General features: G+C 36.8%; 2 protein-coding genes across 5 annotated transcripts; both read left to right on the top strand.

The window, feature by feature from the left end:
• The first annotated feature begins 322 nt into the window (after positions 1 to 322).
• On the top strand, positions 323 to 9,530 carry LOC103937340 (serine/threonine-protein phosphatase 5-like). Of its 2 annotated transcripts, XM_048563936.1 has the most exons (14): positions 323 to 542; positions 1,618 to 1,708; positions 3,053 to 3,222; positions 3,296 to 3,367; positions 4,047 to 4,197; positions 5,679 to 5,861; positions 6,803 to 6,911; positions 7,007 to 7,124; positions 7,431 to 7,578; positions 7,850 to 8,098; positions 8,264 to 8,389; positions 8,486 to 8,586; positions 8,722 to 8,796; positions 8,914 to 9,530. In XM_048563936.1, the coding sequence occupies exons 2-14, from the start codon at positions 1,630 to 1,632 to the stop codon at positions 8,971 to 8,973; spliced, it is 1,641 nt and encodes a 546-aa protein (XP_048419893.1). In that variant the 5' UTR covers positions 323 to 542; positions 1,618 to 1,629; the 3' UTR covers positions 8,974 to 9,530. The 2 variants fall into 2 exon arrangements, with proteins under 2 accessions (XP_048419893.1, XP_048419894.1); XM_048563937.1 differs by lacking the exon at positions 5,679 to 5,861 and having other exon boundaries at positions 325 to 542.
• A 771-nt stretch (positions 9,531 to 10,301) lies between these two features.
• LOC103931752 (protein MAIN-LIKE 2) lies at positions 10,302 to 15,174 on the top strand. Of its 3 annotated transcripts, none has more exons than XM_009341274.3 (7): positions 10,302 to 10,429; positions 11,958 to 12,074; positions 12,187 to 12,831; positions 12,960 to 13,127; positions 13,224 to 13,637; positions 13,855 to 14,710; positions 14,850 to 15,174. In XM_009341274.3, exons 2-6 carry the CDS (start codon positions 11,967 to 11,969, stop codon positions 14,677 to 14,679), a joined length of 2,160 nt encoding a protein of 719 aa, XP_009339549.2. In that variant the 5' UTR covers positions 10,302 to 10,429; positions 11,958 to 11,966; the 3' UTR covers positions 14,680 to 14,710; positions 14,850 to 15,174. The 3 variants fall into 3 exon arrangements, with proteins under 3 accessions (XP_009339549.2, XP_009339550.2, XP_009339554.2); XM_009341275.3 differs by lacking the exon at positions 10,302 to 10,429 and adding an exon at positions 10,453 to 11,827; XM_009341279.2 differs by lacking the exon at positions 10,302 to 10,429 and having other exon boundaries at positions 12,187 to 12,255; positions 12,341 to 12,831.
• Positions 15,175 to 16,762: the final 1,588 nt, after the last annotated feature.

Here is a 16,762-nt window from a genome sequence, read left to right as displayed (position 1 = left end):
ATAGATCTGTTCAATTTATTGAAATGTTTTGCTTTTTATTGTTTTTTAAATTAAGGAAGCATCATTAGCTCCAACTATAAATGATTGATAGAAATCATATACTTATGGAAGTGTAATTTCCTTTTTCTTTTTTTTTTTTCTCTTGTGAGCGTTGTTCACGTTCATTTAAATTGTGTAAATCCTGAAATTGCATTTCTAATCGGTAAACTTTGTCTTTTATGTTGAATCACATGAACAAAAGCCCAACAAGACAATTTTATTTATTTATTTTTTTTAAATCACATAGAAAATAAGCTTCCTAAAATCTCCCTCTCTCACTCTCCCCTCTCTAGACCCACACATCTATAGTTTTGCCTCTGAAGTCTAAACCCTTGTACAATGAACTAGACCAAGACCCCCTTTTACTCCTCAACAACAGCTGCTGGTATATCTATCTAAATCCAAGGTCCTATAAAATTAGGGTTTCTCTTTCCCTCCAACTGTCTCTCTCTGGTATCTCTTCTCTCTCTGCCGAGATCTGATACTGTCTGCTGATGCAATAGGTATATACTTTCTTCTATTGGGTTAGCTCCCTGTTTGGTTTCTGAGAAAAATAAAGGATTAATCTTTTGTAAATTTTTCCCGAACTGTTTCTTTTAACTGATACACTGTTTAAATCTCTGTTCCGTACGGTTGCTGCCAATGAAGACAAGGAAAAAGCTATTAAATTTTCAATTTTACGAATGAGTGGATCATATGTTTGGTTTCTGTTTAATTAGAATTCTCATTGGCCGAGCAAAGTTGTTGTTTCAAGGGTCGGTTTGTCTGCTTTTCGGGTCCCAATTTTTGTCGAAATTTTGGAGATTGAAAATCTTAGAATTTGAAGCTGTACGTATCATTTTTGGACAACTTAGGATTTCATTCAGTTTGTGTTGTTGGTGATTCTGAATTTTTTTGCTTCACATGGGTTGTGGGAATTACTAATTAATAATTAAGAAAACATGATAGAATAGGACATTTTCGATTTCTAAGGTTAATGGGTCTGTGTCTTTTGTGACAGTCTTGTAAGGTGTCGATAGCGTTAGCATACGCTGAAGTTTTAGAACTTCTAAAGCTGCGTGTCACAGTTATGAAGCTGTTAATCGCTCTAAAGGAGCTAACTTTTGTCCGTAACTAGTAAATGCAGTAACGGAGGAATCTGTTGTTGCCACGTCCGACGCTAAAAGACAATTGCCTGAATGTTGATTATGGTATTCCGATGGAGAATGAGATTTTTACACAATTGGGGAAGGATATAGCTTCCGATTGGTAGAAAATAATCATAATCATTTGATGTATGGCAACATAGAATTTAGTCGTCTGAGGTACATGTATAATTAATTCTGATTCAGTGCTGAGTTGAATTAGAAAAGTATTAATGGGCATTGAGTATGACTAGCATATTAGTTTTCATATTGACGAGTCATTGATATTTTCTTGAATTGCAATTTAAAACTTTTTTGTCTGTTCGAAAGATAACTGTTATTGCCTGATATGTCATCTCAACCTTACTTGAGAGCTGATATTGATTGTAAACTGAGGATGAGAAATTAATCATGGAATCTGTAATTTGCTAACATTCCACTTTACTTATTGTAGACGACAAAGTTTATGCCCATCATGGAAACTGATAATGCTAATGTTAAGCAAGCTGAAGATGCTAAACTCCTTGCCAATGAAGCATATAAAGGTAATAATCCGTGCTTCTACATTCTGTCATTACCCTTTTTTTCCTATTAATTTAATTTAATATGTATGGTTATGAAATAAACTATCCTTTAAATTTCTTGGATTTTGTGTATGTGTATTTACAAATCAAAATTTAAATAATCAAAATAGATTTGATATGAGTGAGATTTACTTTCGGTGTTGCTATATAGTAAATCCTAACAAGTGGCCGACATTATACATATACCGAACACACTATTCTAGAAATCCCATGTAGCTGTTGAGCAGTTGGCCACTGCTTCGATTAACCCCTAGGCCTTTGAAAATTAAGAAAGAGCTTCCAGACCTGCATAGGCGCTTGCCTAACCCGTCCAACCCGCCCAGACCTGCCTAAGTCGAGACTCTCACTTAGACAGAAAATAGATAACTTTCATTTTGCATTTTATTTTCTTCAATAAATTGTAAGAGACTTGTCGGATACTTAGATGAACACATATGATATGCTTGTTCCCCATGTTTTTATTATGTTCCAATGTTTTAAAGGCTCGCCTTAGGGAGCGCCTAGGCATCCTTTAAGGCCTGGGTGGGTTGCTGCCTCTGTTTTAAGGGAGTGGGGGAAGGAGAACGAAGGAATAGGGGGGGGAATAGGTTTTAACTGCCTCATACCTCTTCCTTGCACTATCGTCTCTCTGCTTTTTTTTTTTCTGATTTTTATTTTTTTATATAATGGATGTGTGTGCTGTCTGCAGTGCATTGTTATATGTGTGCTCATTGTGATTTTCATCCTCTATTATATATATATATATATAATATATGTGTGTGTGTGTGTGTGTGTGTGTGTGTATGTGTATATTTATAATATATGTGTACGCTCAGCGTATATATTAAAAAAGTTAGGTCCCATGAGGCTTTGCCTCACGCCTAGGCGGGCTATCCCTTGGACGCCTTGCTCACGCCTCGAGCTTTTAATACATTGTTATGTTCTAATACTTTTATAATCTATATGCCATTCTCATTTTCAATTTATTTATCCCAGTGCAATTATGTATTTTTAAGTGTAAGCACACACTTATTTATACGATACATAATAAATTTACTTAAATCCACCTAGCCCCACCTAGTTGCCTAGGCGCTAAGCCCCAACCCGCTGCCCGATTAGCGCCTAACATCTTTTAGAATCTTGATCTCACACAAGTGCACTGAATTGAATGAATTCATGTGAGACATTGACTTTATCTATTTGTTTCCTCACAATTGGTGAGAATGCCTCAGTCCTCGCATAGAGATTAATTTTGATTTGTTTGTACTTGTAGTGTGTTTATTTTGGGGTATGATCAGTGTGCTCATATTTTCTCTATGATATCAGCTCATAAGTTTGCTCAAGCTATTGATCTGTATACACAAGCGATTGAATTAAACAGTCAGAATGCTGTATACTGGGCCAATCGTTCAATTGCCCACCTTAAACTGGAGGAATATGGTAGCGCCATACAAGATGCTTCCAAGGCTATTGAAGTTGATCCCAAATATTCAAAGGCATGTTTTATCCCCTAGGTTTTGTGCATTTAGACATGTGTGATTGTGTTCTGATGGTTTTCTGTTGTTGCAGGGATACTATAGGCGAGGTGCAGCTTATCTTGCTATGGGGAAATTTAAAGAAGCGTTAAAGGATTTTCAGCAGGTGCTTTCTCCAGCACTTTTCTTCTTGAAAATTCTGACAAAAATTAAATTTCAATACCTACTATCATATTAAACTGCAAGAAGTTGAATTATCTATATTGAGGGAGGATTTTAAACAATCTATTCATCATGTGAAAATGGTTATCTGCCTAGTTGTTTTTTACCATATACATCTGATAGTGTTTTCGTTAAAGATAAATCTAAGTTTCTGGAGAGTCAAAGCTGCACAGTCTGAAGGTCGTAATTCTTCGTCACTTTATCACTATAAAGTTGCATTTTAAACTGTCTCTGAAAGTTTTAGAACACAATCTTTGTCCTTATTCATTGTGGCTCACATCTCTTATATGCACATTTACTGGAGCAATGCTAAACTGTAGATGGTTATGGTTTGTGCAATTGGAAACCTTACTGAAACATGGTACGCCCCCCATATCTGAACATGGAGCGGCTGGGGTAGACAATCAAATTTCATAAGCTCTTTAATCAGAATTTTCAATGTGATAAGACAAGCTTAGGTATAGTGTAAGAAAAGAAAAATCAAAGTGTGCAAAGATTTTTATGTAATGCCATCGTCTTTCCTTTGAGAAGAAGGATGCCTTTGAAAAAGTGTACCAAATTTTCTTTTGGTAACATTCTCTAAGAGACTGCATTGTTTGAATTTTTTCCTTGATCTAAAATAGGTCAAAAGAATCTGTCCAAATGATCCTGATGCTACCAAGAAATTGAAGGAATGTGAGAAAGCAGTGATGAAACTTAAATTTGCTGAAGCAATATCTGTACCGGAGGCTGAAAGGCGTCCTGTAGCTGATTCTATTAATTATCATTCTATAGGTATTAGTGTTGTTGCTTTTATGCTGATCTATTTATTGTTATGTTTGTCCGAGTTTTTCCACCTTCTTCTGCTTATCTTATATAGATTTTATTTCTGTATTTTTCTTTTTACGTTTCAATTTTTTGCAGAATTTCATCATCGTATGTTTCAACTTTCAAGCAATGGTTTTATTATTGTTAGAGTTGCTTGTATATACTTCTGAATGTTGATATGTATGTTCAAGGCATTGTGTGGATCTTATTCTTTGAAATGTGCTCAAGTGCATGCTACTGCAAAAAGAGTGAATGCGATAACAGGCCGATGCATCCCCTGTTTTGTTCTATTTTTTTTTAGTGGAATTAGTTTGTTATTAAAGAAAATATAGCAGTTCGATTTAAAAAATTCTCTCTTTTAGGTTTGAAGTTTTGTTAACTGCAAGATTTGCTCTCGCCAACACGGGTGTCTGTTTTCTTTTGTTGGAAATGTATGATGGCGCCTGATTTATTTCATGGTTCTGTTACTATTTACCCCGATTCAGTTTCAATTCTTTGTAAAATCCTGAACTTTGTTACCAATCCCTCTTTGTATCAGTTTTACTTGAGCCATTATATAGTGTGCTATTACCATAATACTGATTATTTGTCTGAACTCGCAAGGGATATTTAAGAATTTCAAGGCTTGAATTTTCACGAACACTTGTAATTATGAAAGATAGTTTTTAGATTTGTCATTTATTGATTCTGAATTAAGCAGGTTTAGAGCTCTTAAAGCAGCTTCCATGTTTGATAAGTTTGAGTGTATTTCTAAGATTCGTTAGTGTTGGTTGCATTGGTAGTGGATGCTATAGGTTAGATACGGGAGCTGCAGAAGTGAGCATGTTGACCATGTAATGTACCAAAACTATAATCATGGCAGTAGGGATGGAACTTGGGTAGTATTTGTACTGGCGATTTTGTCAGTGCTATAGTTCAGAGGGTCCGTTATTACCTAGAAGTTCCTCTTTTTTTATTTTTCATTTTTATTGAACAAGTGATCATTTGCACATTCAAATTTCATTAAATGGGGCGTTTATTAGGGATATTTTGGATGAATCAGTTTTCATTGGGTTGAGTTTGATATGGAAGGATCCTCTCATATCGGGTTCTTTCCTGTCTCTCATGTTGGTTACACTTCATGGATTATTTGGGACTACATAGTTGTCCAAATTGTTTTTACAGATGGATGAACTGTACACAAAAGTTAATGCTGTATAATATATGCATTAGTTGCTTCTGTTTCTGTTGGCATCGGTGTAGGATCTTTTTTCTTGTCTCGGTTGCTCGTTAGTAAGGAATCAGTTCCTGAAACATGTAATCCTCAGTTTTGTTAGCACCAAATAAGCTTGATCAGCATTAAGTAACTGATTATCATTTCATTTCAAAATTCTATTAATGTGCACTATACTAAATAGTGTCTGTTAACAGCATTAATTATAGTATTCTTATATATTGTATCATTATAGGAATGGCCCCCAGTATGTCACCAGACTACTACATAGCAGCAATTGGACTAGGAGTTGTGGCAGCATTGGTTATGTTCAGAGCAGAAGTGACTGCAGTTGTGGCCACAATAGTGGTGGTGATCATGGTGGCCCTAGGGGCACGTTGGTGGCGTGGCTTTCGTGGAAGTCGAGTAAATAACCTAGGTTTGAGTTCACAATCAATGAAGCATAAGATAATAGTCAAAGTCAATCTCATAACTTCTAATAGTTGGAAAGGTTCTGTTAGGTTCTAGGAGATGTATTACAAACTAATATATTCATTCACTCACTGCTAATGCATTCTTGATCCTACCATTTAGATGGCATACTTTCTCGAGAATGGATATGGTCTTAATGGAGTTAAAAAGAATTGAACATGGATGATATTTACTCTAGCTAACCCAAGTGGGTAGATCTAGGCCTTATATATATTTTATATATATTTTTTTTTTCTAGATCAACTTTCTTGAGTCGGGATTGAACTTTGTTTGCTTGTTCTAAAGTCTATGTTGCTCTGGATCTAAAGTTGGTCACAGAAAATTGGAACAAAAAAACCCAGTTTGCAACACTAAGAAAATAATCAAACCAGGAAGCTTAAAGTATTCATCTTAATGCGAATAAGAATTCTCATGAGCGGATATATCTTTCTTTTGTTTGTGTTTATTTGTGTGCCTGCATTATCTAGCTTCATTTGGTAAGCAACTTTGATTTTCTGGACTCATTTCAAATGTGGCATATTATTTGGTACAGCCAGACATGTCGTAAAAGTTATCACTTATTGCAATGCAATGGAGTTGCTAATTTCTTTTTTGGATATTGATGACTGATTGAGCATCCATCCTTTTGACATGTACAATCGGGTAGAAAATAGTATGTTCCATATTTTTTAATATTTGATGCCTTGGTGAAGGTCATGTATGTACCCACATAAAAGTGGTGCCCTTGAATTTTATAGATTATATAACTGGAGGGACTCTCTTATGGCCAAACCCTCACTCTCAAATTAATGATATAATAAGGTCCTATTTACGTTTACATTGGGTAAGGCTTATTTACGTGCTTTAGCACTTGAGAGCTAATGAAAGTGATATCTGTTTCAACTTCAGATGTGGAGCCACAATATGGTGGTGCAAGGATAGAAGGGGACGTTGTTACTTTGGATTTTGTGAAGAAAATGATGGAGGATTTCAAGAATCAGAAGAATTTACACCAACGGTATGTATGGGAAATTACAATACTCACTGTCATGGACCTTGGCAGCAAAATATTGTTGGACACTTTTTTCACTTCACCTGGTATCAATTTTGCAGATATGCGTTCCAAATTGTTTTACAGACGAAAGAAATGTTGCAAGCCATGCCTTCTCTGGTCGATATAAACATTCCTGAGGGCAAACATTTTACTGTTTGTGGTGACGTACATGGTCAGGTAATACATCTCTTCCATATCCGTAAGATACTGGATCGAGTGCTTGATTTGACTTTGAACAACATACAACATCTTAGAAAGTTAATTGATAGAGAAATAAAGGGGTGTGGACCCGTAAAATGTCAAATACTAGGTGAAACCATAAATATTTCAATTTCACATTGTCTTATGGTTTTTTCTGAAGTCAGCCTAGTCCGACCAAAGTATTATAGCTTCTAGTTTTGGTAGTTTTGGTGGTTGTCTACATGATATGTATCTATTAATGTTCTAGGCACTCTCTCATTTGTTTGTTTGTATTGCCTGCAGTTCTATGATCTTCTAAATATTTTTGAGCTTAACGGGCTTCCTTCAGATGAGAATCCATATCTATTCAATGGAGACTTTGTGGACAGGGGATCTTTTTCTTTGGAGGTGATCCTAACGTTGTTTGCATTTAAGTGCATGTCTCCATCAGGTGAATCCTTTAGTTTTCTTGATCTGTTTATAATTTTTTTTTGTTAGTATAGTTAGAAATTCTTTTAGGCCTTCCATATCTTTTCTGAAGTCAAGTTCAAGCCACTTTTCAATTACTTTGTCATGAGATATTACTGTGTTGCTCCTCCTTCCAATTTCAATATTATTTTCAACACATTTCTTTTGCTCATTAATCTGACCATGTTGGAACTTTTTTTTTTTATTGGAAAGAAATATTGTTCTGAATTGGTAACCTGTTGTATGATTTTCAGCTATATATCTCGCAAGAGGAAACCATGAGAGCAAGAGCATGAATAGGATATATGGTTTTGAGGGCGAAGTCCAGTCCAAATTAAGTGAAAAGTTTGTGGAGCTGTTTGCTGAAGTGTTTTGTTGTCTACCGCTGGCTCATGTGATCAATGGGAAGGTTTTTGTAGTCCATGGGGGTCTTTTCAGTGTTGATGGAGTGAAACTCAGTGACATTAGAGCAATTAATCGGTTTTGTGAACCTCCTGAGGAAGGTAATTTATTACATTCCTTCCCTTTATTCTGCTTTTCGGTTAGCCTCTGTTATTGGCCTTAACCAGGTGAATTCAAAGCTTGAAAAAATGTCATCACAATTTCACAAACCTTCTGTAAGTTAATTAGCCAGCAGATTTTTTATTTGTTTTCCTGGGTTTCATCAGGGTTAATGTGTGAATTGCTGTGGAGTGATCCACAACCTGCACCTGGAAGGGGGCCAAGCAAACGAGGCGTAGGTCTTTCTTTTGGTGGTGATGTGACAAAAAGATTTTTGCAGGAAAACAATTTAGGTAAATTTACTAGTGTTAACAAGTCATTTTACTGAAGTTAGTGGTGCTACTTACCAAAAGATGTACGGGAGGATTTACCTGGCTGTTAATATACAGATTTAGTTGTGCGATCTCATGAAGTAAAGGACGAGGGTTATGAGATTGAGCATGATGGCAAACTCATCACTGTTTTTTCTGCTCCAAATTACTGTGATCAGGTAACTGAATGATTGCTAGTCGGCTACTCTTCTATCATTAATAAATTCGTCTTGTAAAACTTGTTCTGTATGAAACCTTATTGAAGATTATTTTTGCACATCTGGTAATTTTGGTTTATGGTTTGCACGTTGCAGATGGGTAACAAGGGTGCCTTTATCCGTTTCGAATCACCAGATTTGAAGCCTAACATTGTTACTTTCTCAGCAGTGGTCAGTGACTCCGGTCAATTTAACTGCTTCATATTTTTTAACGCGTGCGCTCGCACATACTGTACAATAATGACGTGCCTAGTTGCACTAAAAAAATTCCGTTGTATAATATTGCAGGCACATCCTGACGTCAAGCCAATGGCATATGCAAACAACTTCCTCCGAATGTTTCAGTAATTATGTCCAAGTGGAAGTGCCAACACGGTGTGTCTTTTGCTATCTGACAACTCTCCGGTTGAATACAACTTTGCCTCAGAAGGCTCTACTGGAGAAGGGGTTGGTGCATGTTCCCGAATGCAGTATCTTGTTGTGATTACTTTCCGTAGACATGGTTTCTTCCATTTTACCTGTCATTCTTGTGCTTGTCACCGCTAGGGCGAGAATATTTCATCCATTTTCTTTGAAATCGTTTGTGTTCTTGTGCTTGCTCTCGGAAGCCAGGTTTAGGGACGAAATTCATAACCGTATGAAGAATGACTGCCGGCTAAAGTTCATGGTGTTTTCGCCGTATGAAGAATGACTGCCAGCTGAAGTTCATAGCGTCATCCTGCCCGAGCGGAAATACTTGCCTATCCTTATTTGTCTATCTCTCTCGTCACATAACTTCCTCTCTCGTATGAGATTTAGATGCGAATGTGACTTGTATATACCAGTAATTTCTTTGACATCAAATGATACTTCCAGTTGTGTTGAAATTCACAAATAGTCCATGCAAAGAGAGGAGTTGAAACAAATTGTAGCGAGCATTTGCCCTCTTGTTTTATTGCTGCTTAGAGGTTGAAATAGCAACTAGACTTTTGAAACGTGGACTCAAAATCGATTGGCCCTCTTCTAAGCAATCGTGCACGTATTGAGTGATATTGGAGCACATGCGGCCGTTGAGCACATCACGTAGATAACCCATTTCAGATACCTCTACCCATATGTCAGCATCAAACTCATAATCAATTGTCAACCAGTAAAGAGGTCCAAGACGATTAACCTTGTCAAGCTATTTCGTAAAGTTTCAATTCTTCCACGTGAAATTCACGCAACAAATTCTTCCTTATCTGAGGACATGTTATAATACTTGATGAGAGATGCGACTTGAAGATGTGATGGGACCCGTTACATACAGATTCTGATTAAATAAGGGTATCAAAGTCGAGTTTCCTAATAAACATTGGTATGCAATACCTTGCTCAAATCAAAGGCTAGATTTAAACGCTTTAGATGAAACTAATGTATTGCAGAATTTGCATCAAATCAAACTATAATAGAACTACGCAAGATACTCGTAACTTAATTGATTAAAAGCATTCACCTATGAAACTAAGGTACCAATATAAGTTTCCCATCTCCAAATACCGTTTGAAAAAAGTATGTAATATTATCATGGGGGCGTCAAAATTTTGGGGCCCAATACCAGGCCCAATCAAATCACTTTTTAAGTTGCCCAATTTTAATATTGGGCTCGGGTTAGGGCAGTGAAACCCGCCTAAAATCAAGCCCAAGTGAGAAAATAAAAAAATTAAACTGAAAAATCACGAGTTTGTGTTTTCGCTTTAGCATCCATCGTCGTTTCGAGGCTACAATTGCTTGCGTTCGTCGACGCAGCTCTCCTGGCGTCGTTTTTGCTTGATTCGCCTTTCAGGTTTGTTTATTTCCTCCTCACCTTCCCCCCATAAAATCCTTTCCCCTTTTATCTCTCCCACCTTTTTCTTCTCAGCTCCCTGTTTGGCTTCCGAGAAAATTTAATTTACAAGCTTTCTCATGAAATTTTCCTTTTCAAATTACACCGCCACCGTTTTCGGCTCACTTAAATTTTTGAGAATTTTGGAAGTAGAACCAGCTAATGACATAACTGACACAGAATCTCTTTTTTTTCTTTCCTTGTATTTCTCGGAAGCCAAACAGGGTTTTTTTTTTTTATTTTTTTTATTTTTTTTTTATTTTTATAAATCTTGGGTGTGATTTTGATTGAGGATTAGGTCTGTGTTTGGATTAAAGCAGAGATTATAGCGTTGTGGATGTGAACTTTTGAATGTATAATGGATTTCTGTGGCGATTAAGACCTGAATTGGATTAATTATTTTTAAGGGGTTTTAATTAGAGTTTTGGCTTTGGGTGCTGTATATTGGTTGCTGCAACTTTCAGGTAGTAATTGTGTTGTGAAGGTAAATGAAGATGATAAGTGGAGCTTTAGGTCTTAGTGTTTGTGTATTGGCTGAGAGAAATGGGTCTTGCTCCATTTGCTTGGTTCCTCGAAAAGTACAAGAGGAATTTAAATGCATTGTGATGCATGATGCACGAAAGACTTTTTTTTGTTTTTTTAATCACAGCGCGCTACGCGCAACATACATAGTTTTTTTTTTTTTTTTTTTATTTTTTTATAACTTCGCAATTGTCAAGAAGGATGATTTTTTTTCTGAATTAATGATACCGATCATTATCAACAACAAAAACAATGTAAGAACTTTTTGATATGTTCATTTATTCCTCAGAAAATTTTCGGTGCATTGATGGTTTTCTGTCTGAGTCTTGCAATTTGGTTTTTGGATAGCGAGAGGAAAAAAAAAGGAAAATGCTTCAAAGTGTTGTTCTTTCATATAACATGTAGATGAGTGGAATTTCTTGATTAGAGTCGTTCATTTGTCATGAATTAAGAATGACAGTTCATGGGAAGAATTGTAATTTGAAAAGGAGGACATATTCCAAAGAAGCGTACTTAGAATCTCTTGTGTGAAAACAAACTGCAGTTTGAGGCTCTTTCTGTAATGATCTGTAAATTCTAGTATTGGACATATTGGAAAATGCAGAGATTAAGACCTTAAATACAGGTCTCTTAATTTGATCGGAGTAGGTTCAGAATGCACAAAAAAAGGTTTCAATTCTAATGTAAATGAAGTTTTTTATTCCTGGTTCTTTCTGACTGCGACAGCTTTCGTATTTATTCTAACTTGTGCTTCATTTGACCTCATTCACGTATGTATGTGAAGCTTCCTGGAGCTGAAACTCTTCGTTTATGGTATACAAGTTAGAGGCAAAAATAGTGTGTAAACGATTCCTTCTGTAATTTTGTTGTTTCTGAGTTTAACGGATTTACTAAATATGATTATGGATTAAGATGCTGCTTTCTAGTTATTTGTTGGAGCTAATACACTGGGGGATATTTTCTGTAGTTGGCAGTAATGGAAATGATACTAGGGGACCCTTATGGGACTAATCCCGGACCAATTGATGGTTCAGTGCTTTATGATCAGGACAAGCATGTGTCTTCAGCAGTTTGGGATGGCCAGGTGCGTGTGCTATTTACTGACCCGTATAAGGCTTTTTACCATTTCCTTCAGTCTTTTTTATGAACTATTTTTTCTGATCTGGATGATAATACATACTTTTAACTACCTGCAGGAGCGTGGTGGACTCAGATGCCATGAACACACTTCAATGCTTGATCAATGGACACTTACGGAAAAACAGGTTGAGTTGGTAGAGAAGGCTGGATTTGGTTATTTAAGATTGATTCCTGCAATTAGTCTAGATAATGCACTCATTTCTGCACTAGTTGAAAGGTGGAGGAGAGAAACAAACACTTTTCACCTTAATGTTGGAGAAATGACGGTAACTCTTAGGGATGTCGCACTATTGCTCGGTCTAGCAATTGATGGAGAACCTGTAATTGGTATAACACATACCACCTGCAACTCAGTTTGTGACAGGTATCTCGGAAAAGTACCAGAGCCTAGTTATACTAGTGGTGGAATGGTGAAGCTAAGCTGGTTGAAAGAGTTCTTTTCCCATTGCCCTAAAGATGCACCACTCGAAGTGGTTGAATGTCATACCCGTGCTTACCTCTTATACCTTGTTGGAAGTACAATATTTTCGACAACTACTGGGAATAAAGTCCCTGTCATGTACCTTCCACTGTTTGAGAATTTTGATGAGTGTGGGAGATATGCCTGGGGGGCAGCAGCATTGGCATTCTTGTACAGGTCACTGGGCAATGCTTCTCTGAGATCTCAAAGTACAATTAGTGGCTGTTTAACGCTACTACAGGTTATCTACATGTCTCTTTACTTTATTTCTTTTCTATTTTCTATTTTTTCAGAAATTCTTTTGGCTCTTATTTGCAGTTGCTTCTTGTCGATATCTTATATAGTTTATTTCATATCATATTGTTGCAGTGCTGGAGTTACTTTCACCTAAATATTGGACGACCAAAGCTCAATACTGATTCAATGCATGATCGTTTTCCTTTTGTTCTTAGCTGGAAAGGAAAGCAAAGTAGGCCAACAGCATACCGTGATGTAGTGTTTTACCGTAAAGCTCTTGATTCCTTAAAAGCATGTGATGTAAGGTTTCTCTTCCTTTTTACATTGATAACTTATTCAGTATATTATAATTTTAATGTGGATTCAGAATATATTTGACATGGTATTGGCTTATAGGTGGAGTGGCATCCGTATAGAAATATGGAATGTACGGTGATTCCAGAAGATATCAAGAGCAATCTGATTATAGAGAGGTCAAAAACAATGCTTATATGCTTTGACAAGGCAGAAAGGCATCTCCCAAATCGTTGCCTAAGGCAATACAGCATGCTTCAGTCGGTCCCAGAGGATGTACAGCGATGGGAGAGAAAAAGTCGTCGAGTTGGTGGGGTTGACTTGTCAGGGAAAATGGAGTCAGAGCTTAATGAATGGCTGGAACGTCGATATCATATTGTGGATGGTGATGATGGTGCAGCTGAAAGTGATTATATGCTGTGGTACTTGAAAATTACACGTAAATTTATAGGGAGGCCTATATCTCTCTCGTCTGAGTTTCAAAGAACAGTAAGCTTCAGCAAAAAAAAAAGAAAGGTAAGATTGTGTTAATTAAATATTTAATTATAAATTTATTGGTTATTGTCATATGCGAGGATAAGAAAATGGTGGATTATTTTTAAATGATAACTTTATAGGTTCGATTCTCGCCAAAGGCGAATTTGAACCACATTATTGCTAGCCCACTCCCCACCCCTTAGTGTAAATAATATCGTTTGTTCAAAAAAAAAAAAAAAATTATTTACTTTTGCAGAACGCTGGGTTGAGGGATATTGCACGCATAGCAGATACATTCATAACAGATGGGTTGGACCCAAATCAAGCTGATTCAATTGAAGAAATCAGGAGTATTGCGCATCAATGTTTGGGGGACCAGGTTGGTGGTCCGGACACACCGTCACCCACCCCACAAAGTGATTTTGGGAAAAGGATAAGAGGAAAGGAAAGGGTAAGAAGAAAAGGTATGGGAAAACGTTTGCGGAAGGATGATCCAGCACAATACATTACTGCTAGTGAGGATGATCAATCCCAGTTTTGTGGTACCACTGTCATGGTTGAGCAGTTACATTTTCAGGATGTAGATGGTGAGGATCATTCGCAGCTATATCCTGTTGACAGTGAGGTCACTGCTTTGCATATGATGAACGGAGATGGTGAGGATGAGAATATGCAGCTATGTAGTGCCGACATGGGGTTCGACCATTCAGAGCCAAGCCATGCGGCTGCTGTGGAGGGTAATTCTGAGCTAATATGTGCAGTTGTGAAGGTCGATGACACAGAGCTTTTTGAAGCAACCGAAGAGATCGACTCACAGCTTCGTGATGCAATAAATGAAGTCAATGACTCACAACTGTCTGATTCAACTGAGGTAGTTGATCCACAGATTTGCCATGCAACTAAGGTCATTGACTCACAGCTTCATTGTGCACATAACAAGGTTGATGAGTTAGAGCTTCCTCATTTTACAAGTGAGAGTGATCCACACACATATAAAGTTGAAGCAGAGGTTGTTCCAGAGGCTTCTCTTGAGACTCCTCAAGATATTGCGCAGCAGAGTAAATGTAGTGTTGCAGTATAGAGTAAAGGCACTATCATGCAATTTTTCTGAGGTAATCCTTTCACACAAGTAAAGATGTTCACTCTGATCCGATAATTAAGTGTTCGGTCTTATTTCTACCATTTTCCGCTTGCATTTCCTTCTATACCAGATGAATAATGAATCTATAATTCCTTATTATTGTTTGACAGGCAGCGCGAGCCTCACTATACAGTATTACGAATATGCAGGTAGATTAGCAGTCTTGGAAAGGTAACAGCTCTTCGTATATATGGCTAGTTAGCAATACGATGCTTGGATTCATGTTAATTATTGTACTGTTTTGTGTTCTGTAACAATTTATTACGTCTAATCTATTTTTGTGTCGTCGTTGTCTTTCGTTTATCGATTATTCATTTTCGTTTCGAAATGTAAAAATTACTGGAACTTGTTTATGTTTAGGTACGGGGAATAATGTTCCACACTCTAGTATAATTTCATGTATATTTTTATCCCTATGAAAATTTTGATGTTTCATTTCTTGCCGTTATTTTTGTTATTTTTTGTACAAGTGATACTGGGGGAGGGGGAACTTGAACTCGGGTTCTTAGGTGAAGGGTGAATGTTTTTAACTAATTGAGCTACAATTCTTTTGCGTACTGTTGGATGTTTATATTTCTTGAAGAGAATGCAAGGGACAAATGCAACCGTATGTGCACACACTTGTTGTTGAGATACAAACTCTGAACCTCTTCGAACAAGGTTGAAACTCAGAAACTGCAAGCTGTGAGGTAAAATGGTTGTGTGCTTAGCTTTTAGGCGTTCAGTAGCATAAGTTTAATGTTTTGTGCTACTATGCGACACTGCCCTGGTTTGCACTTTCGTGTCATGATTTTCTGTGAATTAAGAGAACATTTATACAACACATCCAGAATTTAGAAAAATCAAAGCTAAAAGCAATTTCAATTGCCAATGTGAAATAGTGGATTGGCAGCAAGGGTATGATGAACTTTTAAGTTCGTATATCGGTATAGTTGATGAGAGGATATGTCCTATTACCGGTTGTGTGTATACTTGGTTTTAGTTTCAAACATTTATATAGTCGGTAACACTCAAGAACCTATCATGATTGAAGGTTATAATGGATTTTTTACGTTCATCTTTTTTTTTTTTTTCCTTTTTTTAAAGCGAAAAGCTTCTGGTACAACCTAATCCAATACCGTCAAGGTCAAAAACTTCTAAAGCTAAAGCGGGAATGGCACCACACTTCGAAACACCTTATTATTCCTTTCGTTCCAAATTTGCCAGCAAGTCAGAAGGGCTTTTCCAAGCTTCCACATTTGCGTAAGCAAATTTTTCCAATTAACCTCTTGATTAGTATTACCTTTAACCCATGTAGCCGATTTAATTGAGAATTCACCGATAGAAGAATAATTCCAAATAAAGTAATCCTTGGTATCCCTCAATGGGATGCTCACACGACAAATTTTTTTAACAATATCAGCATCCAGTAAGCATAATAATTTATTGGTATCCCAACATTTATCTTGAATAAAGTCACTTACCTTTAGATTCCAGTCAAGATTCTGCCTTTGAGATTCAGGCACAAGGTGGAACAATGGGTAGGAAAAAATCCAACAGTGAGTCCAGAAGAGAATCTCCTTGTCATTACCCACCACCCATCTCAACCCCATCTCAATCACGTATTGACTTTGAAGAATGCCCTTGCCAGGGAGTGATTTTGCTTAACTTTGCAATTGAAGAAGCCACTTCTTTTCAAGTATTTTCTTCTGACTATTTGCACCCACCAGTTAGTATCATTTGTAAGCACTTTCCAACCCAATTTGGCCTAGCAAGCAGTATTAAAATGATCCACTCGATGAATCCCAAGACCACTCTGGTCCTTAGGCCTACAAATTTTATTCCAGGCTAACGGAACAAAATTTCTTTCACTACCCCAGAAGAAATTTCTACATTATTTGTTTAAGCGTTTAGTCACCCTAGATGGGCATTTAAAGCAGGACATGAGATGATTTGACATACCCAATAAGTTTAATTTGATAAGAGTGAGCCTGCCAGCTTTAGATAAAGATTCGCTTTCCAACCTGCTAACTTCTGCTTAACT

This window comes from the organism of the source record quoted next, unplaced genomic scaffold (assembly GCF_019419815.1).
Source record: "Pyrus x bretschneideri cultivar Hongxiangsu unplaced genomic scaffold, Pyrus_bretschneideri_v1 Contig37, whole genome shotgun sequence".
Classification (NCBI taxonomy): Eukaryota; Viridiplantae; Streptophyta; class Magnoliopsida; order Rosales; family Rosaceae; genus Pyrus; species Pyrus x bretschneideri.
This window is presented reverse-complemented; position numbering and strand designations above follow the sequence as displayed.